Below are 19985 nucleotides of genomic sequence, written 5' to 3'. Positions count from 1 at the left end.
GTATACTTACGTGTGTTGGATATCGGAAACTATTTCGTTGAAGGAGAATCATCATATTTTTGTGCAGTATTACCAAAACACGACTTGCCGATTATATTATGGATATATGACTTAAACTATTCTTACACGCGCACGCGAGAAGAACCTACAGTGCGTTTGAATGTTTTATATGTATATATTATGTTAATGGGCAGTGCTTGTCGCGAATCAAATAATCTTACAAATTTCGTTTGTGTTAGTATATAGGTACCGTCAAACGTGACAATTTTGCCCACTGCCGAAATCCTTAACAAAATCAAGTTTTAAGTAAGAAAAGTTACTGGTATCATGAAAATTACATTCGGTAAGTGTATTTTGATAGTTCCATGGCAAAACTAAATATTTAATTTACCGCCAGCTTCAGTTGATCACTTGAAATTTGAAGTTAAACTTGAAGGTCTGTTTGTGTCTATCTACAAATATTGTCAAAACTTTGGTTGTTGCGGAGTTTGTGTTGAAAGGAGGCAAGTAAGTTTTACATATTTCATTGCATACATAATAAAGACGCTATATAACGTATTTCTGTAAATTTATTTGAACGAACACAATATATATTTAAGTGGTCAAAATTGTCTTAGATTTATTTAGCTAGTGTTTTGACAGTTGACAGTTGACAGCCGACGTCTAGGGTTGTCGCTACATACTACATTGAAAAAACATTATCCAAGAAAGTAGAAAAAAACTAAGTAGAAAATATAAAATAAAATGAAGTAAATGGCAAAAACATGATTTTAAACGAGGTAACGGGATGTTTTGTTCAAACTGGCCCATAAATCAGATTTTTTGCTAAAGATTTAACAAATAAGATTTTAAAATCTGAAATACACTCTGAAAATGAAAATGAAAATGAAGTTATTCTGTTCATTGAAAGTTTTTATACCACACAGCGATTGCAAGCAATTGCAAGCAACTGCAACTGTCCTGAACTACCATGCAAACTTTCCATCAATGTTCCTTCCAAAGTTTTAAGAAATAACCAACCCTCTTCTCCACATACCTCTTGTTTCATCTAATTATAGGCAAAATTCATATTTATGGCGAACCTTTAATAATTTTAACGTAATAAATAAATCATTTAACATAGATTTATTTGCAAATAATCTTAAGGACGTACGGCGTTTGCTTTCGAAATAATTCGTAGTATTTTTTCTTTTCTTTTGAATTTACATTTAATTACTATTCATTTTATGTTCGAGAATCTTTTTTAACTCACTGTGATGCTACTTGTGAACACCTGTAATTGGCTTATTTGTTATTTGTGTTGTAATATATATAAAAGATAATTATAGCTGTGGGTTATCCAAATAAATAAAATAAAATAAAATAAATGTCATAGCGACACGGAAACAACAGACTTTGATGCCTACTCAGTTGATGAATCAACAGATTTCGAGAAATTCACAAGTCATTACGACGAATATGAACAACGTGCCTCCGAATCTTCGGCCGAGGAAAACGAAAAAACAGTGTCTTATCCGCTTGAAATTAATAACGGTGAAGAAGTCGCTTTCGTTTTAGAAAAATTTAACACTGTTGATACGCAAAACGACAAATATTATGTCGGTTAAGTTATCAGCGCATCAACTACCACAATTTTAATATTGTTATGTCATTTGTAAGACGCAAACGTAATGGAGCTTTGTGTGATTTCAAGTTGAGGATATTGCTGATGTATTTAATTGGAACATAGTGAAATCTTTACCTAAACCTGTAATCTTGCGTCTAGGTTTTCATAAATTCAATGTAAATCTTAAAAACTGCAAGATTGAGTCATTTTCTGTGAGTAAATTAAAAATTGTTATGCAAAAACCAATTAAAAATTTTACCATTCAAAAATAATGTAAGAATATCCGACCACATTTAAGAAAGTTTTATTTATTAAATTTGCCAGCTTTTTGTGAAATTATGAAGACTTATTTTTTATTTTAAATGTTTTTTTGTAAAAATATTTTTAACAGTCTAAAGAAGAAAATAAAACATACAAAATATTATGAATTCTGTACATAAAATACAATTTCAAAGTATAGGTAATCTAGCAAATAATTGCACTGCTGTACAAAAAAAATAAAGATCGTTTTTTATTTCTACATACACATTTAAAGAAAAATCGTTTTGGGGGCAAGGTCCCTTAATTACGAAAATCGCATCAGAACTGAAATGGTTTGTAAAAAAAAAGAATTGGCTTATGCATAGTCAAACACGAACAAATTAAAAGGATTAGAGATAAACTTCTTTGGTTTTATTAAAAATCCAATTATGTTCCAACCCTGGCCCACAAATCTACATTGTATAGAAAAATTGAGGAAATAGTTGTCAATTTTGCCCACCGGTTTTTTTCATTGATTTTATAATGGTGAGACCTCAATGATGCTATTGTTTAAACCTAAACAGTTTTTTTCGCCCAAAAAGTAATAATAAACCGTATGATAAGGATGATAAAACCAAAAATATCAGTTAATTACCAAGTGGGCAAAATTGTCAACAAGTGGAGATAATTTTGCCCAGCATGTTTTGTCTTCTAAAATTGCATAAATAAAAGATAAGCAAACGTTTTGTACTTGTAAAAATGCTCAGAATAATAAGTATTACTATTCAACAAAATGGATAGGAGTAGTCCAATACAAACAAAATATAAACCATGCAAAAAATGAGAAATGCTTCAGAAACTATTAAAAAGCAATATAAGGAATATAAAAACACATTATCAAATGAGTTAAGAAAGGCAAATAAGAATTAAATTAAATTATCCACAATGATGATAATACTTTTGAAAATCTAAAATACCTAATGCGTGCAAAACCTTCATAATACTTTTAATTTAATTTAAACTAATTATTAAAATAAGAAAGTGACAACCCTAACACATTTTTTCGTTTGAGCAAAATTGACAACCCAGAGGCTCAACTTGTGCGGGTTTATTTGCCCATCGTCATAATTCTTGATTTTAGCTACTGACAGCACAATATAAACAGAAAATAATCTGAAAACCTTTGTCTATATCATGCAACAAGAAAAACTTACCTTTGGCTTTGCTATCGAGCAGTATATTAAAAAACACAGAGTCGTAATTGGCCCGCAACAAATTACACGCGCACTTTGACAGGTTCTGACAAGCCACTGAAGCTTCTGAGGGAAGTTAGTGACATAAATCTATCAAATGGAAATATATTTTTTTAAAGGTTGAGCATAGATTAGACTCTTTGGGCAAAATATCCATCAAGGGTAAAATTGGACGGTTTCGCGGTACCTACATTATTTATGCATGGTGTTCTTCTTGCATTTTTGACATGGATATTTTTTGGCATAAAATATTGCGTGTTTATTTTTCAGTCAAATAATATATTAATATCTACCTAAATGATAACATCCTCCTTAAAATCCTTAAATAAATTAAATTGAACATAATTTACCCTGGCAAACATATAATTTGTTAATATATTTATGAAGAAAGGGGAAAAAGCCCTTTACATAGTATGAAAGAGGAAAAGTTCAAAATGCAAACAGAAGGTTATGTTATCTATTAGGGTGCAATATATAGGATGGCTTTTGTTAAATGGGTTCTATTTAAAATTTTTGAAAAATATAAAATAAATAATGTAAATGAATGCCTCGACGCGGGTTGTGCCCAGTGAGGTGTTCATATAGAAAAAAAAGTATTGTGTAAACAGCGTTGCCAATCCTACCGATTTTTAAAATGATTGGATTCTATTGAAATTCTACCGATACATATCTGTTTACATAAACATTTCCTCACAGAGTAAACTATTATAAATTATTGTATCTATTAAGTTTTGACTGAAAGAAGGTCAATATAATGGTGGAGATACATAATTATTCCTTATTACTGTACATATGATAGTCAGGTGTCAGGTGTTTTTATTGAATGCAATGCGACTGCATGTTGCATTCTTCGGGTTTCTTGTAATACTGTATTTCGCCATAATAATATATAATGTATGTAATATACTAAGTTAAATAAATCATGTTTGCTCACTGAAAACTTGTAATTTCTTGTTCAATAAATAAATAATGCCGTATTTGAACAAAACCATATCATGCCATATTGGAGCTGATAAATTTATTCATTATTTATTTAAAGACTTTATATACATATACAGTTGACATACATATGCATAAGGGTGGGCATATTGCCTTAAGGCAATTTCTTCCTATCTACCCGAACCGTTCAATTTTAGAAAATTAGTGGTATATGGACATGTTGTAGGTATATTATAGTATTTTCATTTTAAAACAAAACATTACTGTACATATATAAAATTAAATTGTTGACAATGATTCTTTGTATGCATTAGAGGTTCTATAAATTATTCTTAAGTATTAATGAAACCTTTGTATAACTGCTTTGTTTATTTTATATAGTGCGCTTTGAATTTAGGTACGTAAAAAATGAAAAACATTGTTTTATTTGTTGACAGGATTCTAACTCCCACCTGTGCAGTCTGCAGCAGTCTCCCCACCAGCTTCTCTACAACATGTATAACACCATCGCCCTCACAGAGATCAAGGGCTACACCATGATGCAGTTCTCCTGGATGCTGCTCAGGATTTATGGCAAAGGTTCGTTTCATACGGATTCCTAATCCCGCATCACCAAACTTAGAACCGAACAAACTTAGAACTGTTGTTATTCCATTTCTCTCGACTCATTTTACGCAACATATGTATAATTAGGACGAGTCGAGTACTTAAATACATGTTACGAGGTCTGATGGAGCACAATGTTAATACTTGGGTACGCGTTTCAGGAAACTTTACTCGGGAATCGTCACTGATGAGGGAGAGGTTCCACGAGCGGAGCGCTATGGCGCTGGCGGCCGTGAAGAGTGCCCTCAGCGAGGCCAGCAGGGAGATATGGAGGTGCGATCCCCAGTACCACGAGGAAGGTAATAAACAACTCTCTTTACCATTAAAATATCACTATCACTTTCTTATATAAATCATATGATTGCTTTGATTGCTAATTCAATTCCCGCATATTGTTTTCATTAAGAAAATGTTACAGAGTTACATACTTTGTTATTTCCTAATTTAAAATAAAAATTAGTACAATATTGTTGTTTTTTTTACCGTAGATTTTAAAAATTTAAATATTGGTTCGTAAATAATATATGATATCTAACATTGAAGCCCGAGAACGGACGCAGCAGCCTCCTATAACGAGCGTCTTAAGGGTGCGGCGGTGGATTGAGGTGGGAATAGGCGATAGGGTCTCCCGGAGGCGTCTCATGATGTCCATATGCCCCACTTAGAAGCGGAAGTGGAAAAAGAAAGAAGAATATCTACCAAATTTTATATCATGTTTATTAGCGGTTTATTGTTGGATCATCCTTCTTCATCATATCAAGCGTCAGGCGGGTTAGAGAAGATACCTACCGTCTACTGGAGAGGTCCATAATAACATTACACAAGTGTCTTGTTACAAAACACTTTGCTTTGTGACAGATTTTGTTCCCAACTCAATTTTTTGTTTAAATGTATTTTTTATTTATTTACTTAAAACACATACACATATGTTTTTTTTTAAATTTACATATTAATTTTTTTTATTACAGGACTCACCAAGCATATTTATATGGCTCGTGGTAAAGATCCTTTGCATTAAAACATATACAACAACAACAAACCATCACGCCGTTTCCCCGTAAGGGTAGGCAGAGAGGATAGAATGCTAAATCACTCTATCTTTGCATACAGATCTCGCTTCCTCTACATTCATACATCTTCTCATGCACGCGCGCCGATGATTCCGACTTTTGACACGTCCATCTTCAAGTATTTGTTGGATTTGGTCATGCCATGTCTTTCTCGGTCTTCCTCTATTTCTGCATCCATCAATATTCGCATTGTAAATATTCTTAGCTGTTCTTTCGCTGTCCATTCGTTCTACATGTCCAAACTAGCGCAGAGCTCCTTTCTTGATTTTGTCAATAATGCTCGTCTCAGCCTTACATAATGTACGGATCGTACATATCGTACATAATTTTACCACACGTTCGCCTGAGAGATCGCATTTCGACAGCATTTAGCCTACTTTCATTTCTGTTTTTCCAAGTCCATACTTCGCTCACATCAGGGTCGGGACCAGGACTCCGTTGTGAACTGCTATTTGCCTCTAACATATGATTATACTATTTGTATAATAATAATTACTACTAACTTAACCATAAGGAGTGAGAAATGTTTTTTTTAAAGAATAAAGTTTAGAAAGATTAGAAACAAAATTGAATACCTAATATCCCAATTATAAGAGAATTTTTTTAAAATAAAAATTAATTACAAAACCGGAATACCCAAATTTTAAATTGAAATTTGTAAGTACCTAGTAAGCTAAAGCCTTTTCCAAAACATTATTTCCATATATTTATGTATACTTACTCTATTTTATTCAAATAGCCATTCTCTTATTTTGCCCTCATCTCTTTTGGAAGTGCCATTTCTAATATCATTTGGCAACAAATTGAACACAACTGGAAGCACGCATTTCAATGTTCATATTTGTTGCATGTCTTTGGAATCACTAAACCTTCATTATGTATTATAACAATGTTCTAATATATGTGTGAGTTTGTTGATTTTTCTCCCTTCCAAAATGATACAGAACCACAGAATTTGCGGAATTTGTGACAAATATATTATTGTTTCATTACCACGACAATTGTCCCATCCTGGCATTTATAATAATAATTGATCACACGAACTGTAACCACATAATGTAATAACGTTTTGTTTTGACAAACAATTCTTATCTGCATTCTTGTGTTCGTGATATTTACTCGTATGTTAATGATCACCGCAGCAAGGCCATTATGTTGGTTGATGAAAATATCCAGAATAATTTTTGATTCCCACTGGTTCATTGATTGACTTTAATGATATTTAAATAAATAAATTCCTAGAAACAGTAGACAGGAAACTGTGAATTGAAAAAAACAATCTATTTTAGTGGAAAGTTCAATGTTCTCAATCTGCGACTAATATTTTATCAAAGTTACTTTATTTGTTATTAGTATTTTTATATTTTATCTTCAACTATTTTTTTTATTCAGAAAATCGAAAAATATGTTTTGCTAATTACGCAGATAACATTTTTGCGAAACGGATGTATGTTATATAGTTTTATAGCTAAGACAAAACAAACAAAAGTAAAATAACTTATAAATAAAATCAGGTTCTGGTCTCGTGGCTATTGTCTCGGACTCACGGCTCAAAGGTCTGTGGTTCGAATCCCACTCTACCCTAACTTGATTCCTATTTCCTAATAGTGAGTTATAAAACGGCCCTTAAAATGAAATATTTGGGTAAATCAGAAGAATGCAAATATTTCTTTACAATTTTTTTAAAAAAAACTTTAATTTTATTAACAATGAAAAAATAACTCAAGTGTCAAATAAACATTAAATATTTAAATTTGTTCTTATGACCTGTCATTGGCTGGTTTAAGTGGCCACTTTACACACTGTGTAACATTCACCAATCTGCCCATGTTTGAACATCCACATTTCCTGTTGACTTTTGTGAAGTAAAAGAGCTGAAACCTTTATCACGCAGGTGAGATTAATCTGGCTGAACCAAATCACCTACTAGGCAACTCCTGAAAACTATTTTCCAATTTTTATACTTCTTCTTTTACCAGGTAGTTAATTCAACAATGTTTGAGTATGTCCAAATGCTTGCAGACTGGCTGCATTTCCTCCCTAGGGAGTTACTCATATTTAAATTTATTTCAACAGAGGGGGAAAACATTTTTGAGAAGGGAATATGATAAGGGTTTCAGCTCTTTTACTTCACAAAAGTCAACAGATGGAAGAGTTGAGGAAATGTGGATGTTCAAACATGGGCAGAATGGTGAATGTTACACAGTGTGTAAAGTGGCCACTTAAACCAGCCAATGACAGGTCATAAGCCCTGTAAATGCCTGGACTTCCATATTCCCTTCTCAAAAATGTTTTCCCTCTCTGTTGAAATAAATTTAAATATGAATAACTCCCTAGGGAGGAAATCCAGCCAGTCTGCAAGCATTTGGACATACTCAAACATTGTTGAAGATTTAACTTAATAAACATAGATAATTAACAAAATGTTCAGACAGTTTTAAAAACTACATATTTATGGACAACTACGTTTAAGTGGCCACTTTACACACTAACATTCACCATCCTGCCTATGTTTGAACATCCACATTTCCTCAACTCTTCCATCTGTTGACTTTTGTGAAGTAAAAGATCTGAAACTTTTATCATGCGGGTGAGATTCAGCCGGCTGAACCAATTTACCTATTAGGTTCCTCTCTCCGTTGCAACAAATTTAAATATGAATAACTCCTAAGGGAGGAAATCCAGCCAGTCTACAAGCATTTGGACATACTCAAAACATTGTTGAACATTAAATAGTTTTTGTTTGTGTTGAAATATTTCAAATGAAATCCATTTTGGGCTTTTTTCAGTTTTTATTTAATTTATGTTTTTTTATTTTTTATTAAATATTTTGTTTATATAATGTATATACATTATGTTAGTTATTTCCATATTGTTTTATGAGACTTTTGTTTCTTTGTGTTATATATATTTTGCCTTTTTACTGAATTTAAAATCATTACTTTTATTATTCACAGCACAACAGGCCAAGGGGCCCAACAACAGTGCACAGAACACCAAGGGTTGAGGAAAAACACATTTTAACTATCAAGATCTACAACCCTCCACCGTGTGATCATCTGCGTTCTGCCCTGTACTTGGCGTTTATTATAAGCGATTGCACGTTCGTTATTATTATTTGTTGTAGGCTGGCAATCTTCGCTGGTGCGCCTTTATCTCGTGTTCTGCTTTTTGTCTTCTTTCTTCAAAAAAGCATCGAAATGGTTTTTGAACTGGTCGACTGAGAAATGGACAACTAGGCTCGACGATTTATTAAGTCTGATACCATTCGGCTGGAAAGAAAGTTTTTCTTGAGATTGAGGTGACATCGAGGACGATAGAGCTTCCAGTTATGACTCCGTAAATTGGTGTTGGGATTTAATGGATACATCTCGTGCGGGGGGCGGTATTTTAGTATCTTGTAAGTCTTTATAATAATTTTGTATCTTATAAGTCTCTATCCAGTTTTCTCTCTTCCGTTCCAGGGGAAACGTTCGAGAGCCTCACCCGCCTGCTTCAGGGATACGTGGAGAACGAGGTGGACATGAACAGCGACAATACGTGCAGGGAGAACTGCGCTTACTACAGCTACGCGCGTAACACGGGATGCTTCAAGGACCAGTTCTGCTCCCGTCAGCCGCCTTGCAAGGGGAAGATCCTCAACTGCGAGTACATCGACTCCGACATGTGGATATGTCCCGCTGTAAGTGTCATATTCCGACGCCACTATGATTTTTTTAATGATTTAGATTTTTCAAATCCTCAGTTCAATTTTTATTTTTGATGCCACTCTTATCTCCTAGTTCAGTGACCTTTCTAGCTCGGAGTATCAAAGTTCTGAATAAACCTAGTTTTACCTGGGTGCTGCGTCGCATCTATGAATATTGATAATTTTTGCAACCCTAGTTAATTAAAGTGTTTTGTTTCTAAACTATTTATTTATTTTTATTAAAAAGTAACAACAATTGCATACATCAGATACTTTTTTGTTGCTAAATTTCATTTGTGAATTGAAGGTTACAAAATATAGTATATCTTAAATATAAGCAAGCATTATGCACTTATCAGTCAGTCAATGTCTTTAATTTATTTAATATTATTTAAAGCCGAGAATAAGGTCTCAAAGATGCGAGAAGATCGTCCGCAAACGATGCTTGCTACCCAAAATGTCTTGGCATGTCATAGGTTACCCATTGCTATAGTTGTTCTATGAGTTTTTTCAAACGGACTGTACTAATTTGTGAATAATTACGGCATAGGTATGTGTTGAATTTTTTTTCACGCATTTAAGAGAAGTTTTACAATTTATTGAGGTTTTTAACCAAAACATGATAATATAATATTCGGCGAATACAAGTTAGGTATTTACAAATCGCGATGAAATAACATGGAAGCAACAAAACGAAAAAAGACAGTGGATAACAATATTTCCAAAAAAAAACATGAATATAAAAGAATAACATAAGAGAGTTGGTTATAATAACATACATATAACTAGACTTACATAATTTGGTATAAGTGCCATCAGAAAAAATCAACCGATGGAAGAGTGAGAAATATGGATTTTCAAATGTTAGTAGTATGGTGAATGTTACACAGGGTGTAAACCGACCGATGAAAGGTCGTCAGCCCTGTAAATGCTTGGACTTCCATATTTCTTTCACAAAAATACTCTCCATCTCTGATATAAAATATCACCCTTATAAGGATACTAATGTCAAAATTGTAAAATAAAAAATGAATTTGAAAAGCTTTATACTTCCGAGTTTTTATATCAGACCTTTCATCAGTTGATGCCGTCATTTACAGGTATCAAATGTATTTTGTTTCAAATTTTCCAGCCGAGAAGCAGTACGCGGCGCTACGAGTGGATTGAATATGAAAATAAGCGAATTTTGGGTCGTCGAGGTTCCTGCCTATCCGGGACCTCTAAGGTAATATAATAATATCTATTTTAATACAAATTATTCCATCAATTTACAAACTAAAACTCTACAGCTAACCAAGTAACTGTTGGTAATTAATAATAATGTTATTTCATTATTTTAAATATGATCGATAGACATGTTACGTAATTAATCGTGACCTTTATAAAATAATAAGTTTAGCATGTACATGTTTTCAATGTTTATGTCAATCGCTAGAATGTACAATTTGGAAAATACGTAGTACTCGTGTGCAAAAATAAATAAATATGATATTTGTTGTTATTTCAGTTAATATAGAGATTCGCAGAGTACAAAGTGCGTATAAATAACATTATTCGTGTCCGCTTGGATGAAAAATACAGAGTTGATAACTGCTCTCAGATAAACGTACTGAAAAAGGAAATCGAGCGAAGACGCCCTCCATCTAGGGTTCGATTCCCAGTAGGGGTTACATAAAATATTTGTTTGAAAGGTGATTTGTGTTGTTTACAGATACTTGAAAAATTAATTTTGATAAAAAACATTTTCGTGCGAAGATTTTCTATGATTTTCGACGTAGTTTAAACCAAAAACAGTGTGTTGACTAACTCGCTGCGACTTTTGGTGATGAAGCACCATCTCGAGCCACCATGATTCGCAGGTTTTCTGAATTCAATCGTGGTTACACTTCGTCGCAGGGCTCGTGTCGATTGGTGAAAATGTTTAAAAAATTAAATCGCGGTGCTTCAAAAGACGTCTATAAGATCATGACAGGCGACGAATCATGGATCTATGCATATGAACCCGAAATATAACAACAATCAACTGTATCTTTCACGGGTCTTTCAAGACGAGCCAAATCCAACAAAAGTTGTTCATATTTAAATTTGTTGCAACAGAGAGGGAAAACATTTTAAGAGGGGAATATGGGGGTCTAGGCATTTACAGGGCTTATGACCTGTCATTGGCTGGTTTAAGTGGCCACTTAACACACTAACTCTCATATTCCCTGCTCAAAAAAACTCCCTGTCTTAAACTTAACTGTCCCTGGACTGGCACCTGGAGTGTAACACTGATTACCTTACCTTCACTGAGAAGACGAACGAGATACTGCGCATTTGTGCCGATGCAGTGCCCCCAGGTGCGGATAAAGGTATGACTATGATGGTGGTGCGCTACTCAGTTGAATCTGACACTTCCAGTCCATTTTGCCGCCCATAGCCTATAGCATGTATGTAGAATGAAGAGGTGACAGGTGTCCATTGCGAGGGTGTAATACGGTGGTCGGTACAGGTGGACTCGTGGTGGCGCTGGTTATTCTGGCACTGCTCCTACTGCCTATGCTTGTGCGACCAGGAGGGCCCCGCCTCCCACCGCCACTTCAGCCTGCGCGAAGTTCTCGCCGACCAAAACAAGTCAGTGACAGCCTGCTGCCCTAGCACTAACCCCCCGAGCTAGACTCTCCTCGCTTGCCAGCACCTTTTATTTTACTGTGTTTTCATTAATCGCGCACTGCGATCAACCGCAAAGATTAAATAAAGAGTATCATACGAAAATATGTACGCTAATGTTTACTTGCATATGCTTGCCATCTTATTGCCAAGCGTGTCGAAGTAGCTTTACAACAGAGATGGAGAGCATCTTAGAGAAGCTTACTACCTGTCATCGGCTGATTTAAGTGGCCACTTCACACTCTGTGTAATATTTACGGTTCTGCATATGTTTGAACATCCATATTTCTTCAACGCTTCCGTCTGTTGATTTTTGCGATGTTAAAGAGCTGAAACCTTTATCGATGCGGGTGATGAAGCTGTGACAGTACAAAGCTTGCCTTCAATTTCTATATTAAAACATATTAAAAATACCAATCAAATGTAATGGTACAAATACAAACTTTGAAATTAAATAAAAGTCAATGTTTTCGCAATTATACATTAGGCCTTCGAAATCTCTGACAATGTTAAAATGTATTTTTAATTTGTAATAATTCCACGATAACCAAATGGCCACAATTTGATTTTCAGTAGAAATTGATACATGAATTCGATGTGTGAATTGTCTGTTTTTTTTTATTTACGTTTCATAGTTTACAATGACATAGCCTCTATCCATATAATCTATCTATGTATCCACTGTAGAAAAGTATAGCTCGGTGCTTTGTTAATATGTATATATTTGATTATTATCACTCCATTTGCTGTAAATAGTGTTATGCATGACATCGCTTTGTTTGAGTGCCTCGTTTGTACATGAATACCTAAGTGAACAGATGTTTTATACAGGAATTAACTTTATTGATATTTTATAATAAGGACGATGGAAACTTTTTTACTTTAGAATGCGAGTTATGTATTTTACCGAGACTGGAATAAATGTTCTCTCTTTTCTGTTCTTAAAAGAATGTCAAATACTGTCATATTGCACTTATCAAGTTGTGTTTGCTCTGTCTGTAAGCTGATGGCTCACCTCTCTTTATTTTCCAAATTGTATTTATGATGTTTTTTAATGTTCAAAATATTTAAATTATTATTTCAAACTACATATACATTTGAAATAATACTTTCTCTGTTAGAGCAGCATTATATAATATTTTTGAGTGTTGAGGCTCCGATGTGTATTTCGGTAATGGTGTGCGAGAAGTTACTGACTGAATAACCGATTGAGTAACTAAGTGTTTTACTGAGTAACTGAGGATGCTACTGCTTATATACTAACTGTCCTCAGTGTTCTCTTTACTTCCTAGTGGGGAATCGAGATCGTATTTTATTTTTCCGACTCAGCAATTTAATATCCGCGCGTGTCAATCAATTTGACTTCAGTGATTTGGATGTTTTGATATTTTTTGTCGTTTACATACGGGAAATGTATGTTTCACCTTCTGCACCGTCTCTAAGACGATAGTAGGTCAGGTGACAGCGGACAGTGATTTCCGGTGAATCCTACAAAGCTTCATGCGGCATGCGGTTCGGTGAGGGAGTGAAAGATTCGTGATGTAATGGTGAAGAGTGTGACAGGTGGACTCGTGGTGGCGCCTGGACCTGTACCACTGCTCCTACTGCCTGTGCCTGTGCGACGATCCGAGCGCGGCCAGCCACCGCACCTTCAGCATGCGACCTGCGGAGGCCGACTCCGCACAGAACAAGTCAGTATCCTCGTCTGCGGCACCCACCGACTCTGCTAAACTTATATACCCACAGTCACGTTCTCCACCCACTTAAGAATTATGTTTTTTCTTTTTATTTATTGAATATGTTCTATCAACAGATGCATTTTTCTTTTACATATAATGTATTATACATATTAGGAGAAAAGTAAAAAAAAAAACAAAATTCCTCACCAAAACATAGACATCCTCTTGTGCTTGTGTACAAAATGTATGTATGTATAGTAACATGGTGATAAGACTGATAAAATTAAATTAAAATAAAATTAAATAAAGTTTTGAGTTGCTAACCAAAATAATAATAATTTAATATTAATTCACATAAAATATTGTAATAAAAAACAAATTAACTATTTGAGTATTGTGCTAAAAAATAACAATTAGGGCGGTTGATAGATAAATATTTTTAACATTTTAATATTATTTTGGTATCTATGTGAAAAGTTCAATGCAAAGTATTTTCTTTATAAATTTGTAAAATTGAATATTGCTTATAGATTTCTTTAATAAATTTATGGTACCTTAACAATTTCAATTCTGTTGGGAATGTTGAAGGTTCTTTGTTCTCTAACAAGTGTCATGTTTCCTTTTAAGGGTGGGTTGGTATGTTCCTGATTTGTGATTGTGGTAAATCTGTTGCTTTTTCGAAAGATTACCACTTATAATTTTAACAAATATCGCTTACATCTGGTGTAGACAATTATTACTAATTGATCGTCACTAGCAGCGTCATCGGCGAAACTCTGTTGTATTCAATATGATTGCTTTGTTCCAATATTAAATGTCTGCATATTTTGAGGTTTCTTTAATTTTATATCAAATCAGACATAATGTTCGTTATATTTTATGTTACCAATAAAATAAATAGAGTTTTGGAATCTGTTATTTAGAAACCAAATACAGGTAAACGTCGTTTTGCGCTGGTTCGATTTACGCCGATTTACAATTATGCCGGTTAGTGCCGGCGTGGGATTCCCCGGTTCGGCCGACACCAGACGACAGTAGGCGCCGCGATTTAAATAGCAGACACACTTTTACAAGTTATTTTATTCTATTACCGTGTACACAAGCAGCCTATTGTGTGTGTGAAATTGTTTCCGAGTTAGTTTTTGTTTTGTTTTTAAGAAAAATAAAAAGGTATGATCATATTTTTTAAAGAATATTTAAATATTTGTAGTTTATGCCATGATTTTGCAAGAAAGGAAGAAACAATCGAAGCAAATGAAATTAGATGTTTTTTCAAAAAAGTGTGAGAATTTAATTTAGTACCGACGAACTGGTGAGTTAGTATTTATTATAAAAAATAATATTTTATATCAAGAGATTATTATTTATTTTGTAATCGAATTTAAACTGTATTTATTAAATACATTTAAAATTTATTTTGAATATATATAGGAAATGTATTAAATAAACATGTTAAATTGTTCTTAGAATTTTGACACGGAACCTAACCTCATATCTTTCATCATATTTGTGTTCATTTTACACCGATTTTTTACGGAACGGAACCCTGGCGTAAAACAACGGTAACCTGTACTAGAAAATCTAATTTGGTATCTGAATCACAACAAAATATTATTACATGTACACCGATATACGAGCAAGGTGTATCTCAGTAAGTTTGCTCTCAGAAACTGAACAATATGTATACCCGGGTGACGGTTAGCGATGCAGCAGACACAGGCAGTTGAATGAGGAGTTATCATTTGTCATATTATCATACGGTGGTGGTTATCAGACAGAGGGTACTCACTTGGTGCTGTGTCGAGGGTGGCATTTATCCTGACTCATTCTTGCACTATCTGTTTTGCTTATTATGTAATTTGATGCATGAATATACACTAACCACTTAAGCATGATACCGTATGATGTGTACATTATTGGCTATGCAGGTGAGGGCGTCACTGCTGAGAGTACTCAGTTGAATAAAATAAGTGGCTTTGTTGGTTCATTTTTTATCTATTTACATCCACTGCTATGTAAACCTCGAGTAGGTACTATTAGTACCTACACTTGAACAGGACAATGCAGAATGAATCATTAAAAGCTTGCTCTATAATATATGCTAATGTTATATTAATCATGCAGTTGTAAAAGTTAAAATGTTATTATTTTTTATTTTATTATTTTAAATCTTGAAATGGGGCACACATAAACATATTCCTATGTGTGTTACGTATTTCATTTTTATTTATTTAGGAAAAACAACAGTTTTTATATCTTTATATATATATATTTCATTCTTCTGTACGTGTGATGTCACTAAACATCTCCTTAGCGGATTTACGTGCAGTTTTCAGCGAAATGTAGATATTTGCGCTGCGCGTGTTCGTAGAAAATTTTCAATCAAATCTGTAAAAAAAGTTAGAAACATAAATATTTTTTTCATCGACGCACCAGGGTTGCATTCGACGAGAATACAAATACAAAAAAATGAAAGTATGTTGTTTTTTTGTTTTATAAAAAAAGTTTGTTTTGAATGTTTACAAACAACATTCGCTTTTATGGATCCCAATCAGATTATTTACTTAAATTCCTTATAATTTCTATCCATTTATTTAGTTTTAATAGATTTTTAGTAACGATAAAATAGCATTATCTGACAATTAACACATTTTTGAAAATCGCATTCCCACATACAGTGCACCCCTGTTGGTTGGAAGATCACAGTTTGACATTTACAAAAATAATTAAATATTTTAAAATGAATAATTTTATGTTTTGGAATTCAACCATAAACAAGTACCTATAGTCCTTAAAAAATGGCTTGATTATAATGATATTTGTCAGAAAAAGTGACGCCATAACTTTGTAGTGACGTCAAAGGAGTTATTTATATTGACACACGAAAAATCATTTGTATCTGGCGTGTTAATTTATTTTTTTATACAATGCTTGACACATAAATCAACATAAATATATAAAATCAGCTTTAAGACTAAAAAAAATATAATAAACCTAATTATTAACAACATTCTTACAAGGTTACATCATTTTGCAAAAACGTTAGAGATGCGATAAATTGATCAATGTAAATTGATTGAATAAAAAAATAATTCATTCGATGTTGTCCATGAAAAAAGGATAAATGTCTTATTTTTTTTGGTGAATAATTGTGTTAAACACACTATAATAGGCTTGTTTTTGCGTTTTTGTATCAATTTTCGGAAACAGAGTTTCGTGATTGCATGAAAAAATTGATAAAATCGATTTGATCAGTGATCAGTAATTTCCCATCACTAATGAAATTAGTTTGACAGCTGTCATTCTTATCAAGCTATATTAAGGACTATAGGTACCTACTTGAATTCAATATTTGAATATTAATAATTTTTAATTTTGGAATTCAATCATAAACAAGTACCTAGATACCTACTTATCAATAAAATGTCTTTTTCCGAGCTAATAGCAGGCAAGCCAACGTTCGGACAGAACAACGTCTGTCGAGTCCGCTAGTAGAAATATAAATATAGTACTTACATACACCCAGTTAAAGTTTTTCACAAATATAATGAGAGAATATTTTTATTACCTTATACTTGTTTTTTATTTTTTACTATTATATCAAATTGCATTGTAGTATTGGCAAATACGCATTTCATGTATACATATTTTTATTTCTTATTTTTTCGTGATAATATGTGCTTGCTTGTTTATTAATTTAATTTTTCCTGCTTAATGTAACACTTTATTTATAGTTTGCTTTACAGAATTTATTTCATAAGCTTATATCTTTGCATTTTTTGTTTATACGTTTACTGTTTTTTCTTGCATACCTTTGGTATTATTGTTTTTTTTTAACTTTGTAAAACTTTTTATTATATCCTTTCTAAATAATTTCACATATTTTTTTGTATATTCTGTGTTTATTATTTAGTATGTTAGCGTGTATTTCATTTTTATTTTTTGTAAATGCCTTTTGGGCGTTAATAAACAAAATAAATAAATAAACAGTAAAGAGAAAAAATAACATTATACAATACTACAATATGAAGGTTAAGGGATGAGGAAATAGAGTGGAGGAGTGGAGAAGAGTGACTTTCATAATATAGTTGACCGATTCAAAATTTTGATATGATAATAATATGAACATAATTGGTACAAAGTAAGTTGAATTTGGAGCAGCTACGATAAATAAACGAGTTTTGAAAATATATTTTTTTGCAATGGATAATAAAAAATTTATCGTTTCGCATTGACTTTACGAGACAATTGATTAAAATATGTTCTAAGAGTTAAAATTGTTTAGCAAGGGAAGTTAAACTATGAAAAGAAGAAGAGTCTTCGTAGGAGTCAAAATAAGTATAACAACTTTTTGTTACACCCACAAGCAAAAGTTGTTAAAGATTTGAATGGACTGTGAATATCCTTTTTTATTTTATAATTTATTTATTCATTCAAAATTACACTCGTTTACATATTCATGAATTTATTGAGGCTTTTTAGGCTGTGCCCGTGTTAAGCCTTAATCATTAACAATTACATGCATTCTTACTTTGAAGTATGCCATATATGTATGTAATTTATTTTCTGGCAATAATAACGAATTGATTTTTAATTCAGCGGTCCCCGTGGTGTCGTGGTTAAGACGCTCGACTCATGCACGGAAGGTTCTGGGTTCGATTCCCGGTGAGAACACAAAAATTAAATATGATTCTCCTCAAACCCGGGTGTTCTGCGCTGTAATTATTCACCTCTGTAATTGGTGCTCCTGGCCTTTAGTATTGCTATTTTTTTAAATTAAAAAGTGCTAATTAATACGGTTAAATAGATCCAATTTTTTTTTCTATTGTAATTAAGAATTACATCGGTCTCGTAGTGTAGTAATCAGCGCGTTTTCCTACCATGCAAGAGGTTTCTGGTTCGATTCCTGACATGGTTGACATGGAATATTTATTTAAAAAGGTGTTTTTACACTAGAATATTTCATAGTCCCTGGACTGATCATCTTACCTTCACGTAACAAAATTATCAAGATACACTGTGATTGGTGTACCGTGGCAGTGCCCTATGCACCATTAGGTGCGGAAAGGGAATGATGATGATGATGAAGAATTACATAATATAAATCTGTAATATTTCCAAAGTTGGAATACGATATGCCGCGGACCTTGCACACAACATCATATTTTTGTGGCTCGGTCTGTTTTGTTTCCCGATACTAATATTTAGTTTTGCGGGTAGGGTAGTGACGGGAATTCGCTTCACCAAGGTGAATAAGGTGATCCACCTGCAGATAAGCGAGGGAAGTCTACTACCGCGGGGCAAGATCGACCCGGCCAGTGTTCGCTGGCGCCCCGTGTCCCCCTTCTCGGTGGGAGACTCCTCCCTGGTGAAGGGGAAGGACTACCACAGTATGTCGTACGAGGAGCGGGCCATCGACCTGGACGACCTCGAGGGGCCGGAGGGCCACCTGCTGACCGGAGTTCGCCTGCGGAAGGTCGGCAGCCATCTCAACTTCGAGATTCGCACCACGCCATTCAACTTCACTACGGGGAAACTCATCTCCCCCAATGAAAAGAGTGTTTGGATAAGCAACGACAATACAGATGCTGCTGCTCATAAACCTAGGTGAGAGAAAAATATTTTATTCATAGAAAAGTATTGTTTATCCTATGTTGATCGAATCAGTTAGGTAAAATAGGCTACAGTTTCACAGTAGTAGAAATTGCTGACTTCCTTCTCCTTACCTCATAGTACTAAAAATTAATATCAATTCGTCCATCTATCTATATATATATAAATGAATCGCCGTGTTGTCTCGCAAAAACTCGAAAATGGCTTGACAGATTTACGAGCGGTTTTTTGCAAAATTTTCTAATTCACGTACTCAAGGTTTACAAATAATAACATCTTCAATATATTGAGTAGAAAAAAAGTTAGAAGCATATATGTGTTTTCATCGATTTTCCAGGGTTGCATTCGTCTAAAATGCATATTCCAAAAAAATTGGAGAATGCTATTTTTTTGTAAATTAAAAAATTTTGTATTTAACGTTTACAAACATCAATTATTTTCAATAGATACTGAATTGATTCATTTCCTAACAATTTCCTAATTTCTATGTGTTAAAGTATTTTTAATGGATTTTTAGTAATGTTTAAAAAAAATTAACCGACATTGAGACATTTTTGAAAAACGGATTCTTACACAGAATGCGCCACTACTGGTAAGTAGCATAGAGTTTGACATTTGCAAAAATAATTCTTTATTTGAAAA

The 19985-nt window shown here is 33.4% G+C and overlaps 1 protein-coding gene across 4 annotated transcripts in view; it reads left to right on the top strand.

Moving 5' to 3' along the window:
• Window positions 1-19985, top strand: part of orion (chemokine-like protein orion) — a 48073-nt gene that overhangs the window by 26244 nt on the left and 1844 nt on the right. For 2 of the 4 annotated variants that reach the window (XM_088239556.1, XM_088239558.1), the window contains 6 exons: window positions 4476-4617; window positions 4806-4943; window positions 9179-9396; window positions 10535-10627; window positions 13615-13742; window positions 18951-19337. In XM_088239556.1, the coding sequence (XP_088095682.1) occupies window positions 4476-4617; window positions 4806-4943; window positions 9179-9396; window positions 10535-10627; window positions 13615-13742; window positions 18951-19337 (1106 nt within the window). Of the gene's footprint in view, window positions 1-4475; window positions 4618-4805; window positions 4944-9178; window positions 9397-10534; window positions 10628-11893; window positions 12016-13614; window positions 13743-18950; window positions 19338-19985 lie in introns of all 4 variants that reach the window. The other 2 variants (XM_088239557.1, XM_088239560.1) reach the window with 1 other exon arrangement.

The sequence above is a fragment of the Micrasema longulum genome, unplaced genomic scaffold, assembly GCF_059751315.1.
Source record: "Micrasema longulum isolate JH-2025_06_02 unplaced genomic scaffold, ASM5975131v1 h1tg002185l, whole genome shotgun sequence".
Taxonomy (NCBI): domain Eukaryota; kingdom Metazoa; phylum Arthropoda; class Insecta; order Trichoptera; family Brachycentridae; genus Micrasema; species Micrasema longulum.
This window is presented reverse-complemented; position numbering and strand designations above follow the sequence as displayed.